Raw genomic sequence first — 14,329 nt, 5'->3', positions numbered from 1 at the left:
TAGATTTTAAAAGTATGTATATACAGGTCAATGAACTCACTGTTCCCTTTTTTTTTGACACTTTGTTTTTTGACCGGAATTCGAGATGAGATAGGATCGAAAACACTTTAAATATAAAAAGTTGAAAACGAGTCTCAAACGAACTAGAAAAAGCTCAGGACTGGTGAATTAAATTGATTAGATAAATTCAACATACCAATATTATTGTTTGACGAAATCTGCAAACCGCTAGGACCAGGCTGTGAATTCATTGGATCAGAAATTCTTCTTGAACTGTTTTCCTCGTTGCGTCGTTTTTTTCCTTGTGGTGTCTCTTGCTGGACCCTGAATGGAATAAATAGGGGCTCCTGATGATTTGGGTCTGCCATGATATTGATCATCGGTCTATGAGCCACTGACAAATTGGAAGCTGTCCCTGTCCTTGATCCATTGTATACATTTTTTTGGCGAAGATACTTGAATTACATTGTTCTATGATCTTTACACATCCATACATGTCGGAAGAAGCTGGAAGTGTTCCTCGTTTTGAAGGCACCGGATCGAGTGGTCTACGTTTGCCTTTTCATTTCTTCATTTGCTGGTCCTGGCTGATGAAAATCCTTTCTTGGGAGGATTACCAGGCCTCTTCGGTAGTTTCATATCAACATATTGGAATATGACATGCGGATATCATTGATTTTTTTACGATTGCCTTTTTGAAACTTTCACATATCTACAAGAGTGGCTAGTTCAATGTAAGGCTGTAGAGTCACGTGACGTTGATTAGTGGGAGACGAGATACGGATCCGAAAGATGCATTAATCAATTTTCTTTCATTAAATTGGTTTATCTTATAAATGAGATAAACCGTATTATATTTACATGTAGAATGTTTTCGTTATCAATACTTGAGACAAAAACTTAATATAGAAACATGTGAATTCATCAAACTTTCCATCTAGCAACTTGTTAATTTGTCGAATGACGGAACCCCACTTGACAGTATCCTGAATGACAAAAAAAAAAAAAAACACGCTAAGTTCCGTTCCCACACCAATAAAGGTAGATGATAGTAATTTATAGTCGAAGATATTTTACAATTATGCTATTGCAAATCAGTAAAATAACTTCAAACGGAGAAACTAGAGGCTGTAAAGAGTCTGTGTCGCTCACCTGTATCTTCAACAATGGCCATTTATTAGTGAAAATCATCAATCTAGGGGAATCGCTATTAAGATTAACTGACCTTCATTTTGACGTATTTGTAGATCTTATCCTGCTGATCAATTATCTTTTTTAAAAGAAAAAAGTAAAAAAAAAAAAAAAATACCGAACTCAAAGGAAAATCAAAACGGAAAGTCCTTAATCAAATGGCAAATAAAAGTCTCAAGCACATCAAACGAATGGAAATCAACTGTCATATTCCTGACTTGGTACAGGCATTTCCTTATATAGAAAATGATGAATTAATCTTAATCACTATAAAAAAAAACATAACTATATCAATTAAAGTTTCTATTTAACTATAATACTTTTCAAGATAATAGGCAAAACATGCAAAATAAAATGGAAAACATTATCATTTAAGCGCAATAACTCCAATAATGAGTTGAGTTGAGATTTTGGCCATATTGGCTTGTTTATAAATCATGTCATGGGGATCTTTTTTTTCATTTAATGTGTTTATCTATCTATTATAATTTTCAAGATTATAGACAAAAAAAGCAAAAATTGGGGAAAAAAATCGTCATTAAAGGGCAATAACTTCAATAAGGAGTAAACTAATAATTTCGTTAATCGTACTTATTTGTAGATCTTGTCTTGCTGATTATTTTTGCTATTTAAAGTTTCTATCTATCTATTAAGGATGTTCGCTACAGTACTTTGTTTCAAAATAACAAGCTTTTTAAAAGACTGTTATACATTGATAGTTTATAAATAACAGAACTAAACGAAGGGTCTGTGTCCTTGTTTTTGAGATATAAGAAATTGAAAAGTTGACTGTAAATGATTCATTTTAGACTTTTCATTCATTTGTTATTGCCTCCTTTTTTCTTTCAAAAACTATGAAAAATTAACAAGGGTTTTATTAGATTCTTAAATATGGCTTTTTAAACTATATGTAATAAAGTAAATAAAATAAGAAAAGTAGGGGTTAGAGGGCAAAAACAAATTTGAGAAAAAAACTGTCAATATGGCCAATAACTTCAAAAAGGTGTTGACTGACAATTTCCGTTATATTTTACTTATTTGTAGAATCTACAATGTAGATCTTATTTTGCATATCATTTATGCTAGTTAAAGTTTCTGTCTATCTTTGAAAATTTTCAAGATAAAAGGCAATAAAGCAAAAAAGTTTGTAAAATCCGTCGTTTAAGGGCAATAACTCGTATAAGATGTTTAACGACAATAGACATTATTTAGATCTGATCATTCTGAACTTGTTTGCCCTTGTCGGATTTTCTCTATCTATAGCGGTTTAACAAAAGTTGCATTTTACCCCTCTGTTCTATTTGTAGCCATGTCGGCCATGTTTTTCGGCAGGCTAAGTCATCAAAAAATTTTATAACTAGAACCCCATTGATTATTTTGACGAAGTTTGGTTGAATTTGGACCAGTGGTTTCTTTGTAAAAATTAACATGCGAAAGGCTAGAACAAAGATATTATAGAAAGCTAATTTTCTTGGTGAAGTTTCTTCTCAAGACACATTTTTTTTACGATTACAGTTTATACTACCCAAGGTCCTCATGCAAAGTTAACCGAAGATGAATTTGGTTATTCTATGAGGTTTCTTCTTTTGGTCATGCATTTTCATTACTGAATTGTTTTATAATATCAGAAACTTCTTTCACTGCTTTTTCATGACCAACAATAATAATTCCACAAATAGGTGGTTTCTCCACAGTGACGGTAACACTTTTAGGATCTGAAATTTCAGTTTGTCGTAGTTTTAGCATGACATCATTCCAAGTTTCCTGTTGTGTAGTATGTTTCTTTGTAACCAATGCATCAACATGTGTACATAATTTCTTTCTGATATCCTCTTCCCAGGACTTGGTAAGTTTTCTACAGTTTTCTGTGTCTTTGGTTAAGGTGCACTCTATAACAATCATAGAATCACTCGTGGATGATGGCCACGTTATTTTAGCATGACTTAGCTCAAGCTGTTGTTCAAGCATTTCTCTATATTGTGTAGAACGGGCCAAGAATTGAACTTTATATATGTCGATGTCTGACAGAATTAAAGGAGGCAATGGTTTGAACTTTAGTCTTTCACTATCTACTGATACACCAAGACAATCATAGTAGACCTCAACATTAAGTTTACAGTTATAAATGGTATGTGATCTTTCACAAGCCAACAAAGCATCTACAATACAAATTATGTTTTTTATACTAATGTTACTTTTGACTGGAAGAATAATATAAAAATAGTTCAAGTTCTATAAGTTTTTAATTGAATTCAAAATATCTTTCCGGTTGGATTTCATTTATAACATAAAGATCTTTTATCTTTATCATGATTACGAAATGGCTTTTACTTTTGCTGTCCCTAATATCAACCGATCATTCAAGCAAATAAATGAGCAGGCCTTTATATATTATTATATCTTGCTTATTTCATTTAGATGTACAACATGTTTTCAAAATTTGAAAAGATCAAAATGAAAATTGAAATGTTTGATAACAAAGATTTACACATTCATATATACAGCCCATATCCCACTTCTTATGAGAAATGAATGGACGCAATCCTTGCTCAGTGGGTAAAATAAGTAATTTTTAAAATCTCAAAGCATCGGCAAACTGGAAGTTACTACCTGGTAGACTTAAAAATGGTAACCTAAACATCATAATGTTCCTTATTAGTTATCATGTCATTCCTAATTGCAAACGCTGAATGTTATGTAACACAAAGTTTTTGCAGTAAATGGGTACACTGAGAAATCAAATTTCGTCAAATAGGAGGTAACAGGTGTCTAAATCGTTTATGTAATGTAAGCCAATTTTATCAAATTTTAGAATAAAGATTACACAATTCCTTAAAATAGCAATAGCTACGATTTAAACAAAAAAATAAAGATTGCTTTTTGTTGGTTTCAAACATTGATACGTTAAGGAAACAGCAGATTATCGATGTTCAAATCTCATACATCGAAAAAGAAAACAAATGAAAGTAACAAATAAAAGCTCAGAGAATCGCATGACTTCCAAAAAGTAACAAGACTGGTAACCGTCCCCTACGATGCATGGAAATCGACACTAATACAAAATCTGTAATAGAACACAATCAATAGAATTATTGATTATACAATTTTTCTTGTATCTTGTGAGTTGAGACATAGACATGTCGTTTCGGTCAGCCAATTCGTGGTAATAATCATAAACTTTATGTTGTGTTAATATCAGCCGTTCTTCCTCGGAATTTGTTTGATCAGTCTTTATGTTAGGAGCATTTTATTATTCATACTATGGGACAAAGGATATTTTACTGCTGAGAAATGGGAAGCTTACATTTGGAAAGTAGAAGCATCGCATTTGTGAATATAAAAATGGAATATTGAAATAAGAATTCACTATTAGCAGACAGTTTGGGTCAGTATTTTTAAATACTAAGCCAAAACACTTCACTGATATATTATTGGTTTGTAAGACAGTAATTCGACCCTATCCTGCAACGTTTAATTTGGCTCTTAGTTAGAAATGGCTTCCGCATGAGCTCAGAATATTCATTTTATTTCATTTATGTCAATATTGAGAACTTAAACATGGGCACCACTAGGAAGAACCATTTCATTGTCGTCTGCTTCGGCCCATGAATATCATTCTTTAAAAATAAGACGATGATTTAAATATTGTGTAATCTATGACATGAAATTAAAACGACCTAGACATATCTTCATAATATTATCGTATTTCCTCATGGTACTCGTCTGTCTATTTATTTTCATGTTTATGTTGATAACAGATCAAATGATCATCTGCAGTTTCGGAGGTAATCTGTAGGGTTAATAACATGGCGTCTATGCCTAAAGTACACACGAAATGGTGATACTAAATTTCGATTTCACGTATTATCTATATATTTATATGGACTATCCGAAATTCTGGCAAAACATTAAGAATCAAATATTTTGTTAAACAAATTAAAGAGTGTGGGACAATTCGGTGGTAATGCATTTTGCGGGTAATGAATGTCCTTTGAATACACAAGCAGAGTAAGTTGAAGAATTTTATTAATAGATGGATAGACAAACGGTGGACACACAATGGAAATTAATGAAATGACATTGCAGTATACGAAAGTCTTTGATATCTAGGACAACGATAATTGCTCAAAATTTCTATTTTATACTTTAGAAGTGCACTAGAATTATGTATATATATATATATCACAAATTTAAGAATCTGCGGAGAGAGATGATCGTTGAAGAATTTAAAGTGGAACGATATGCAAAGTTTATAATTAATTGCTTATAAGCTATCTTCTTTTCGTAATTGTGGAGGCCACAATGATAATTCCCACAGTGGTTTCAGAAGAAATTTGAATAGGTGTACAGACTACAAGAAGATATTCCCGGAATATTTTGTTGAAGCATTTGTCGTAAGTGATAATATTAAAATGTAATTTAGTTTGTGTAAATACTGTATTTTGAACTGATATTGTTTATCTTATATATATTTTAGTTGTTTTGATGACTTGCATGATATGTGCTTTGACTAAAGATATTTTTCTCTTGATGTCAAGGTTATTGCGTATTTATTATTTCATGTTAAAAGATGAAAGAAACAATACTGACAATCCTTTGGACCAGGTGAAATATTTACCACTAGAGGTTTATAGCAAATCAATCAATTGATTATATATAATAATTAAATAGAACTCAATTTTTATCACGATGGCAAACACACGAATAAATACTCATATCAGTAAATAAAAATCCAATGTAACCTTAAGTTAAACAAAGCTATTCCAATGACAGGGGGGAAATGAAAAACTCAACCTAATCAATTAACTTATGAGGTTTAGAGACAATGACATTTTAATAGCTATAACTTATCTCCTGCTTATTAAAGCAAATTTTAAGAAATCTAGGTTTGATTGAAAACTTAAAAACTCACCCTTGTATGACAACTTTTTACATATACTTTCATTTATCAAAGTGAGTTATATATAATTAGTATATTTATTGATGTTTTGAAATGTCATATATAGCACTGGATTGGTTTCTTATACAATTATTTGAGCATAGAAAAACAAACTTCGGCAAATTCTTTTAACTTTTATATGAAAAAGGTATGATCAATCTAAAAAACTAACCAATGCATTTGTACATTATTAACAAAAAAGTATCGCACAGTTCCAACGTAAGAGTTTGAAATATATTGTATATCAAAAAATCTTTAAAAAAGAAATAAAATATACTAACGTACATAGTTTACTCTAATTAAATAACCAAGTTCTTAAGGATACTTAAAAAAAATATCCATTATTTGTAATCTATATATATATATACCTTCAGCATTATCGAAGTATACCAAACAGTAATCCTCATCTTTATTCATTTTGATATCAGCAATGCCATCTACACCAGATCTCCTTTTATTATCAAAGTAATATTCCAATTTACTTTCCGTCGTCTTCTTGCTGAAACCTCGGACTATAATACAATTTGTTACAACCACAGGATAAACCGTCAGGTAGTTTCCATCTAAAGCCTTCTTTTTACAAGCTGTTTGAATATCTTCAATATCTGGTGAAAAGACAACATACATATCATTAATTTAAAATTTACAATTTATATCTAGCAAAAACACATATAATTTAAGACAAATCTATGAATTTCGTTTTGTAGAAAAATTTTAAACAATGCCGATTACAGGAAAATAGGTTATCTAGACATTAGATCATAAAAACATTCAATGATTATCCCGAAAGCGGAACATAGGATGCATGTTTTTGTTATCAGTTCACCACACATTTTTAAACCAAATCCTCAAGGAGGTTGAACTATAGCTAATATATGGCATTTAATGTATAACCTTTCCAAACTATCACTCGAATATATTTTCTTTACGAAATATCAAATACTATGACATAACCATTTACACGACACGAAATTGTGAATTACAAACAAGCAGAGAAGACTTTGACACTTATTTTGAAAACGTGAACGTATTGTTCAACTAAAAGTTGTAATTTACACAAAGTAACTTTATATTTATATCGGAATTTTCTAGCATTTTAATATTGCTGTGTCATGCACATCTGAACCATATTATTGTAGATGCTACTAGATAATGTTAATAATAATTTCATGTTTCCCTGAAGTTGTGGCTTCCAATGATGAAACACTTCAAAATACATACCTATTGGGCCAGAAAATGTTACAACAGCCTTGTGCGAATCCTTATCAGCAAAGTATACTTCCTCCACATCAAGTTTTGTTCTGGTTTCTAGAAAGTTTATTAATTCAACATGAGTTGTCTTTGAATTAATTTTTATCACTAATGCCGTATTTGGATACGTTGTAGGCGGAATGTGTTTCTTTACTTGTAGCCGAGCACCTTCTGTAAAGTGTTTTTTGTCCAATCCTCTGTCCAGAGCTTAAAAATCAACATATAATTTTCAAATATATTGATAATTTTTTTTGTTGGGATGTGTAACTTTCAACCGGGCACCTTCTATCATATTTAATTTTCAATATATAACACAAACTAGAAGAAAAATGCAGGAGTCCTTCGCCACTTTAAAGCAATATTCTTTACCCATAATTATTTATAAGTCATAAAGTGATATGAATACTATATTATTTCATGAAAAATATTTAGAAATGTATGATAAGATCTAATGTGAAAAAAATAAGATATTAAGTATAAATCATTTAAACAGCAACCGCAAAAAAACTTAAAAAATCAATGGATAAGCATTATTTCATAAAAAGACTTAAAACGTTAATCAATGTTGAAATGGAACTATCATTACTATGTGAAAGCTTTTACTACGCTGAGTCATATAATAATCAAAATGTTTATTCGACAAACAAAAGGAATGATTACGAATTTATTAAACAGAGTTTTTATTGTAACAGACCGAGTTCGAGTCTACTGGCAATACCAAGTTATATTCCTCAATTGCCATAGGCACATTCCAAGGTGAATGTTTTGATTCAAACAGGCCATAACCAGAGTCTTCTTATGTCGCTTGTTAAAACTGAAGGAATTATATATGACTTTAATGTACCAGATTATAAATGTGATATTCTTTATGGATGGATGATATATACAAGTAGGCTAGTAAACATAGGGTTTATAATTGTTAGATTAGACAACCATTCGATCCTTTTATTGACAACATCGTAATTTTGGTCATCATTATTGCAGATCTGTGTAATAAATGACCACATAATTTATGTTCCATTTGTAGACACCAAAATCTCATCATCTTTTCCTCGGTTTTGACATCGCTGAATTTTACATATCATCTGAAATTACTTGTCAAAAGCAACACGACAGTGGCACAAATGGAGAAAAAGCTGACCATCCTTTCAAAGCAATTAGTAAGCCCCGTTTGTTGGTTTGATGCCCGATCTTTAGATTTATGCGAGTGCCTTGGTTACGGTTATTTTTCTATTCGTCGTTTTTCATTTGGCCATTGTGCTGTTTTTTTTTCTTCAACTAATGTTTTTTTGTTGTACTGTTTCGTATCTTCTTCCACTTTTTAATACAGTGAAGTTTTTATGTAGGTAGGAGTGGCTAATGTTCAAGTGGTTTGCTGTTCTTGACGTGCGCATCTGTACGATAAATTATGTAATTTGAAATGACTTAATAATTCAAAGTTTGGTGACTATGTTGAACGCATCTATACCATCGAACTTGAAATAAAGGATACAATAGATACAGTTAAGTCTTCTCCCATATCTATGCGTACATCAAGAAATTGACTATGAGGGTCGGTTAAGAACAAAATTTACGACAAAAGAGATGATTTCGGATTCGCAATTATGAACTTTCTTTTCTATGTAGCAAAATTCTAGTAGCACCTGCATATGGAGTATATATCTCCGAGCTGAAACGATATTCCAGGGCTTGCTTTTTCTATCATGATCTCCTTGATAAAGGGTTGCTCTTCACCAGTTACGAACTTTTCAACCAAGAGTTCCAAACGGTGAAGTTGAAATCATCCCTTCGAAGGTTTAACGGACGCCATCTCGAGTTGGTTGAAGTTATGAAATATCTGTTTCACAGAAGACGACAGATATGTTCCAATTGTCGTAACCACAATCCCGTTCTCGTTCTCACCCTCGAATGTGACATACCAAAACAGACGTATCACCGGGTTTGTACAACACGACGGGTGCCACATGTGGAGCAGGATCTGCATATCTTTCCGAATTACCTGCAATCAACCCCGGGTTTTGGTAGGGTTTGTGGTGCTCAGTCTTTACTTTTCTATATAGTGTTTTGTATACTGTTGTTTGTCTTTTGATCTTTTTCGGGGTTTTTTTTGTCATGGTGTTGTCAATTTATTTTCGACTTTTGAGTTTGAATGTCCCTTTGATATATATCGCTCAGTTTTAAGTTCAACGATACGAACTAAGGTTAGAATTTGAATACTAGAGTTCCTTAAGAGCCTGCCATGTGTCGCTCACCTAGATCTCTGTTCATTTTCAACATTGAAGTCTAGAATATAATTCGCAACTCAAATCTCTTTTTTCTTGATCATGTCTTGCTGATAGTTTTTCTTATTTACATTTTTCTTTATCTAGTACAGATTTTGCAGCATATGCAAAACAAGAGATAAAAATATCCATTAAATGGTAATAACTCCTATAAGGACTGACCATTAACGTCATGTTGATACATTTTCAGATCTTATCTTGCTGATCATTTTTGCTGTTTATAGTTTTTCTTTAAAATATCTATTATAGTTTTGGGCAAAATGCAAACAAAAAGAAGTAAACATTGTCATTTAAGGACAATAACCCCTCTTGGCTGTCGACCAACGATTGCAGACATATTTACAAATATTTAGATCTTGTCCTACTGAATTTTTTTTCATTTTTTAATGTCTTTCTATCTATTATGGTTATAGTTGTTTTCAAGATAATAGGCAAAAGCGCAAAAGATTGCGACATTCGTTAATTACTCAGATACATAAGTAGACGACAACAATTTCTGTCATTTGACATAATTGTTTTGATGATCATTTTTGCGGTTTTGACTTTCAATCTAATAAAGTTTTCAAGATAATAGGCAAAATCGCAAAAATTGGAAAAATCGTCCTTTAAGGACAATTACTAATTTAAGGTTCGGATTTGTAAAAATGATCATCAAGACAATTACGTTCGGATTTGTTGACTAGTTTGTATATCTAGTCTTATAACAATTTCGGGGAAAATCGTCATTTAAGGGCAATAACTGCTATAAGAAGTCGTCAGACATTTTTAGTGTAAATTGACAGTACGTAGGTCCGAAAGGTCTGAACATTTCTGCTCCTATCAGATTTTATCTTCCAAAAGCAGTTTCCAATATGAAAAACCAAACTTCATTTTACCCTTATGATCTTTTTTTAACCATGTCTGCTTATTGGTTTTTTCAGTCGGGATCACTGGATACATACTCCATTGATGTTTTGGTCACACTGGTCCAGTAGTTTCAGAAGAGAGGATTCCAGTTTTAAATAATATTATGTGCTAAGATAGTGTGGATTGTAATATATTCATCAGTACATTTATTAGTTTTGGAGATAATTACTTGCTTTGAAAAAAATGTATGTGGTAATTTAAAATTGCTCTTCGAATAAACATCATTATCATTTTGCTTAGTTTCTTCTGTTACAAATATCTATTCAAACATCGGACTTGAACTTCTTTTGAACTGAGTTTTGCTGTGTGTATTGCTGTGTGTTTGTTTAGTCCTCATTAGCTAGAGGAATAGGGGGTGATTGAGATCTCAGAAAACAAGTTTAACCCCGCCGCATTTTTGCGCCTGTGTCAAGTAAAGAACCTCTAGCCTTTGATAGTCCTGTATGTTTTTTTTTTTTAAATTTTGCTTCATTTATTTGTTTCGAAGTTAAATGTGACGTTCATTTTCACTGAACAAGTATACATTATTGTTTGGGACCAGTTGAAGAGGGATTTTCGCGCTGTGTTGAAGACCCGTTGGTAGATGTTTTCTGCTCTTTAGTCGGATTGTTGTCTCTTTGACACATTCCCCGTTTCTATTCTCAATTTTATTATCTGCGAACAATCTGCAGTGAGCTAGCTTTGTTATAATAAGTATTGGATTTATCGAACAGTGAACATTGGAATTAACATCATTCATTGGATATACTTTGATTATAATCTTAATAATGCATTCGGAAGTAACTGGACTAAAGACTAAAACATACTATAGAGTATATAGAATCATAGCTTTTGTTACCATACTTGACATTGAGTTTTCTTTTGTAGATCATTGTCTATTTGATAATATAAACTTAATTGTTGTTGGTATCGCCCTTTTCGTTGACGTCTTATTTATTGGGTCGTTACAATAAAAACTCGCCAATCGTTACCCCACTAAGCTGAAACATTTTGATAATGTCCAATTGAAGTCCAGTTTACGGGTGCAATTATCTAATACGCCTTTAATTCTTCAATCATTTACATCGTGATAAAAATCATGATATTACGTTATTACCTGTTTTGGATATCATCACGCTCCCTATCATTTCGGTCAATGTTATCTCATTCAACAATCCGTCTTCGAAAGTTAAAGCGGGAAATTCCATGTCTGACTTAACGATGTCCGGCATAGATTGCATGGCCTGCTGTAGTGCTTGGTGCGAATTTAATAAAATCGTGTCTCCTTGGTTTTCAACAGCATTGGTTACTTTCAAAACAATCATTTCTCCTTTTTCTTGTGCATCTTTCAAAATACGTTCCTCGTCGGTTTTCTTTTGTAGATTGACTTGCTCTTCCGTTGTTACATTAGCAACTTTATCACATACAATTTTGTCAACAATGTTCTTTAATTCACTCCCTTTCTGGCTGATTGCTTGTATTAATCTCTCGTTCGATCTTATAAATTTGTTGGTTTTACCTTCAAGCGTTGTCCTCTGTTGTTCAATTAATCCGACAACTATTTTCGTCTGTTCTATCTTTTCCTTTAGGTCTGTTTTTAGTTTGAATGCTGCCTCGCTTGTTAAGGTAAAATCATGTTTCGTATGCCTTTTTGGGAGGCAAATCTTGCATGCAAGCATGGAACAGGTAGTGCAATAATAGGTCATATTTTCGTTGTGTTCTTTGCATTTTACCTTTTTTTCTTCCGGGTTTATTTGTTCTAAATCTTGAAATACATGATTTCTGCATGATTTAGACTTCAGATGAAACTCTTCACAGGTCTTACAAAAATACTGTTCGCAGTCGATACAATATCGTCTTCCAACATTTTTTTCACAAATTTCACAGTTTTGTAAAGGGACTTGTGCCATCCTGGTCGCCATTTTAGATTATTATGACGTATTTCCTATCGCTTATTTATATCTAGACAAGTATATATTGACCTGAATCAAGTTTATAAGAAGGGATGTATGAGTGTAGATGTGATTACCTAGTATAACTTCTATTATTAGAATGTTAAATTTGACAACTGCAACAGCTCAGCCCACCTGATTTGTACAGTTTGTTTGCATTATTGTAGCAAACGTTTGATTTAAAACAAAAAGCCGAATATATGTATTTGAAGAAGAAAGCTGCATTTAAAATTGAAATATTGGCTAGTGACAGTGAAAAATATACAGTACTGTTACTGCTTAAACAACTGCAAGCGCTGTGAACAACACATCTGAGCTGATACCACGACTGTCGCTAATAGCGTTCTACTAGTATAGAGGCATTTCCTTCGATCATTTGCTTCATAAAAGAACAACGTAATTGAAGAAATCATAAGTGCCCCTCCTGGTTTATTTGAAAAATTAGTTGAAATTATACATTTTCAATGTGAAACATGTATAGAAATGTAAACATCAAACTATTATAATAAAATGTGATAAATATTGAAATTTTATAAATGTATTATGTTATTTTATTTGAAGATAAAGCAGTAGATAAATCAAGCTTTAGTAAGAAGTACTTCCGCACTTAATGCAAAATTGGTGTAACTTTATGTGACTAATACATGTATGGGCATACGATACAGTTACAGGGGAGGTAATGACGTTGCTAACGAAAAATGTTATTTTTCGCGACGTCAAACTGTGACATATCGGGTGAAGATGCATTTTTCGACTGATTTAACTTGAAAACAAGTTCATGGACCCCTCTTTTTTTAAAATGACATTAGGTTTGATTAAGTATGAAGATTATTTGTACCAATTTTTAAGTAAGAGTCACCGAGGAAATTTTTTTAATTTAGATAAATATACAGGAAAAAAATGCCGGTTTTTTTTCTAAAATCATGAAACTTCGAGATGCTTGATTTCTTGATTGACAACACATTTGCTACGTTTGGAGGACGTGTTTTTCAACAGACTGTCGGAATTCCAATGAGAACCAATTGTGCCCCTCTTCTTGTCGACTTGTTTCTTTATTATTATGAGGCTGACATCATACAGAAACTTCTTAGGAAGAAAGATAAGAAACTAGCAATATCATTTAACTTTACGTTCCGCTATATAGATAATGTTCTCTCACTAAATAATACAAACTTTGGTGACTGTTGAACGAATCTATCCCATCGAACTAGAGATAAAGGATACTACAGATACAGTTAAATCTGCCTCATATCTTGACTTACATCTAGAAATTGACAATGAGGGTCGGTTGAAAACAAAACTTTACGACAAAAGAGATGATTTCAGCTTCCCAATTGTGAACTTTCCATTTCTATGTAGCAACATTCCAGCAGCGCCTGCATACGGAGTATATATCTCCCAATTGATACGATATTCCCGGGCTTGTATTTCCTATCATGATTTCCTTGATAGAGGATTGCTGCTCACAAGGAAGCTATTAAACCAAGAGTTCCAAATGGTGAAGTTGAAATCATCACTTCGTAAATTTTACGGACGCCATCACGAGTCGGTTGACCGTCATGGAATAACCGTTTCACAGATGATATCGGATATGTTCCTTATGCCGTAACTACAATATCCTTCCCTTTTCACGAATGTGACCTACCCAGTTACACTATTTACCGGATTTGTAACAACATAAGCAGCACGACGGGTGCCACATGTGGAGCAGGATCTGCTTACCTTTCCGGAGCACCTGAGATCACCCCCAGTTTTTGATGGGGTTCGTGTTGCTTAGTCTTTAGTTTTCTATGTTATGTCATCTGTACTATTATTTGTCTGTTTGTATT

General features: G+C 32.5%; 1 protein-coding gene across 1 annotated transcript; it reads right to left on the bottom strand.

Annotated features, from left to right (window-relative positions):
• Positions 1–1,481: 1,481 nt before the first annotated feature.
• LOC127725533 (uncharacterized) lies at positions 1,482–12,465 on the bottom strand. Its single transcript, XM_052232584.1, has 4 exons — positions 11,666–12,465; positions 7,352–7,588; positions 6,499–6,735; positions 1,482–3,350 (listed from the first exon to the last, which is right to left on the bottom strand). The coding sequence occupies exons 1-4, from the start codon at positions 12,456–12,458 to the stop codon at positions 2,782–2,784; spliced, it is 1,836 nt and encodes a 611-aa protein (XP_052088544.1). The 5' UTR covers positions 12,459–12,465; the 3' UTR covers positions 1,482–2,781.
• Positions 12,466–14,329: the final 1,864 nt, after the last annotated feature.

This window comes from Mytilus californianus, unplaced genomic scaffold, assembly GCF_021869535.1.
Source record: "Mytilus californianus isolate M0D057914Y unplaced genomic scaffold, xbMytCali1.0.p SCAF_15, whole genome shotgun sequence".
Lineage (NCBI taxonomy): Eukaryota > Metazoa > Mollusca > Bivalvia > Mytilida > Mytilidae > Mytilus > Mytilus californianus.
This window is presented reverse-complemented; position numbering and strand designations above follow the sequence as displayed.

Coding starts and splice junctions, on each gene's coding strand:
- LOC127725533 (XM_052232584.1), bottom strand. CDS start 12,458: ATGGCACAAGTCCCTTTACAAAACTGTGAAATTTGTGAAAAAAATGTT. Junction 6,736..7,351: donor AACATTTTCTGGCCCAATAG/GTATGTATTTTG, acceptor TCTTTTCACCAG/ATATTGAAGATATTCAAACA. Junction 3,351..6,498: donor ATACTTCGATAATGCTGAAG/GTATATATATAT, acceptor TTTGTATTGTAG/ATGCTTTGTTGGCTTGTGAA.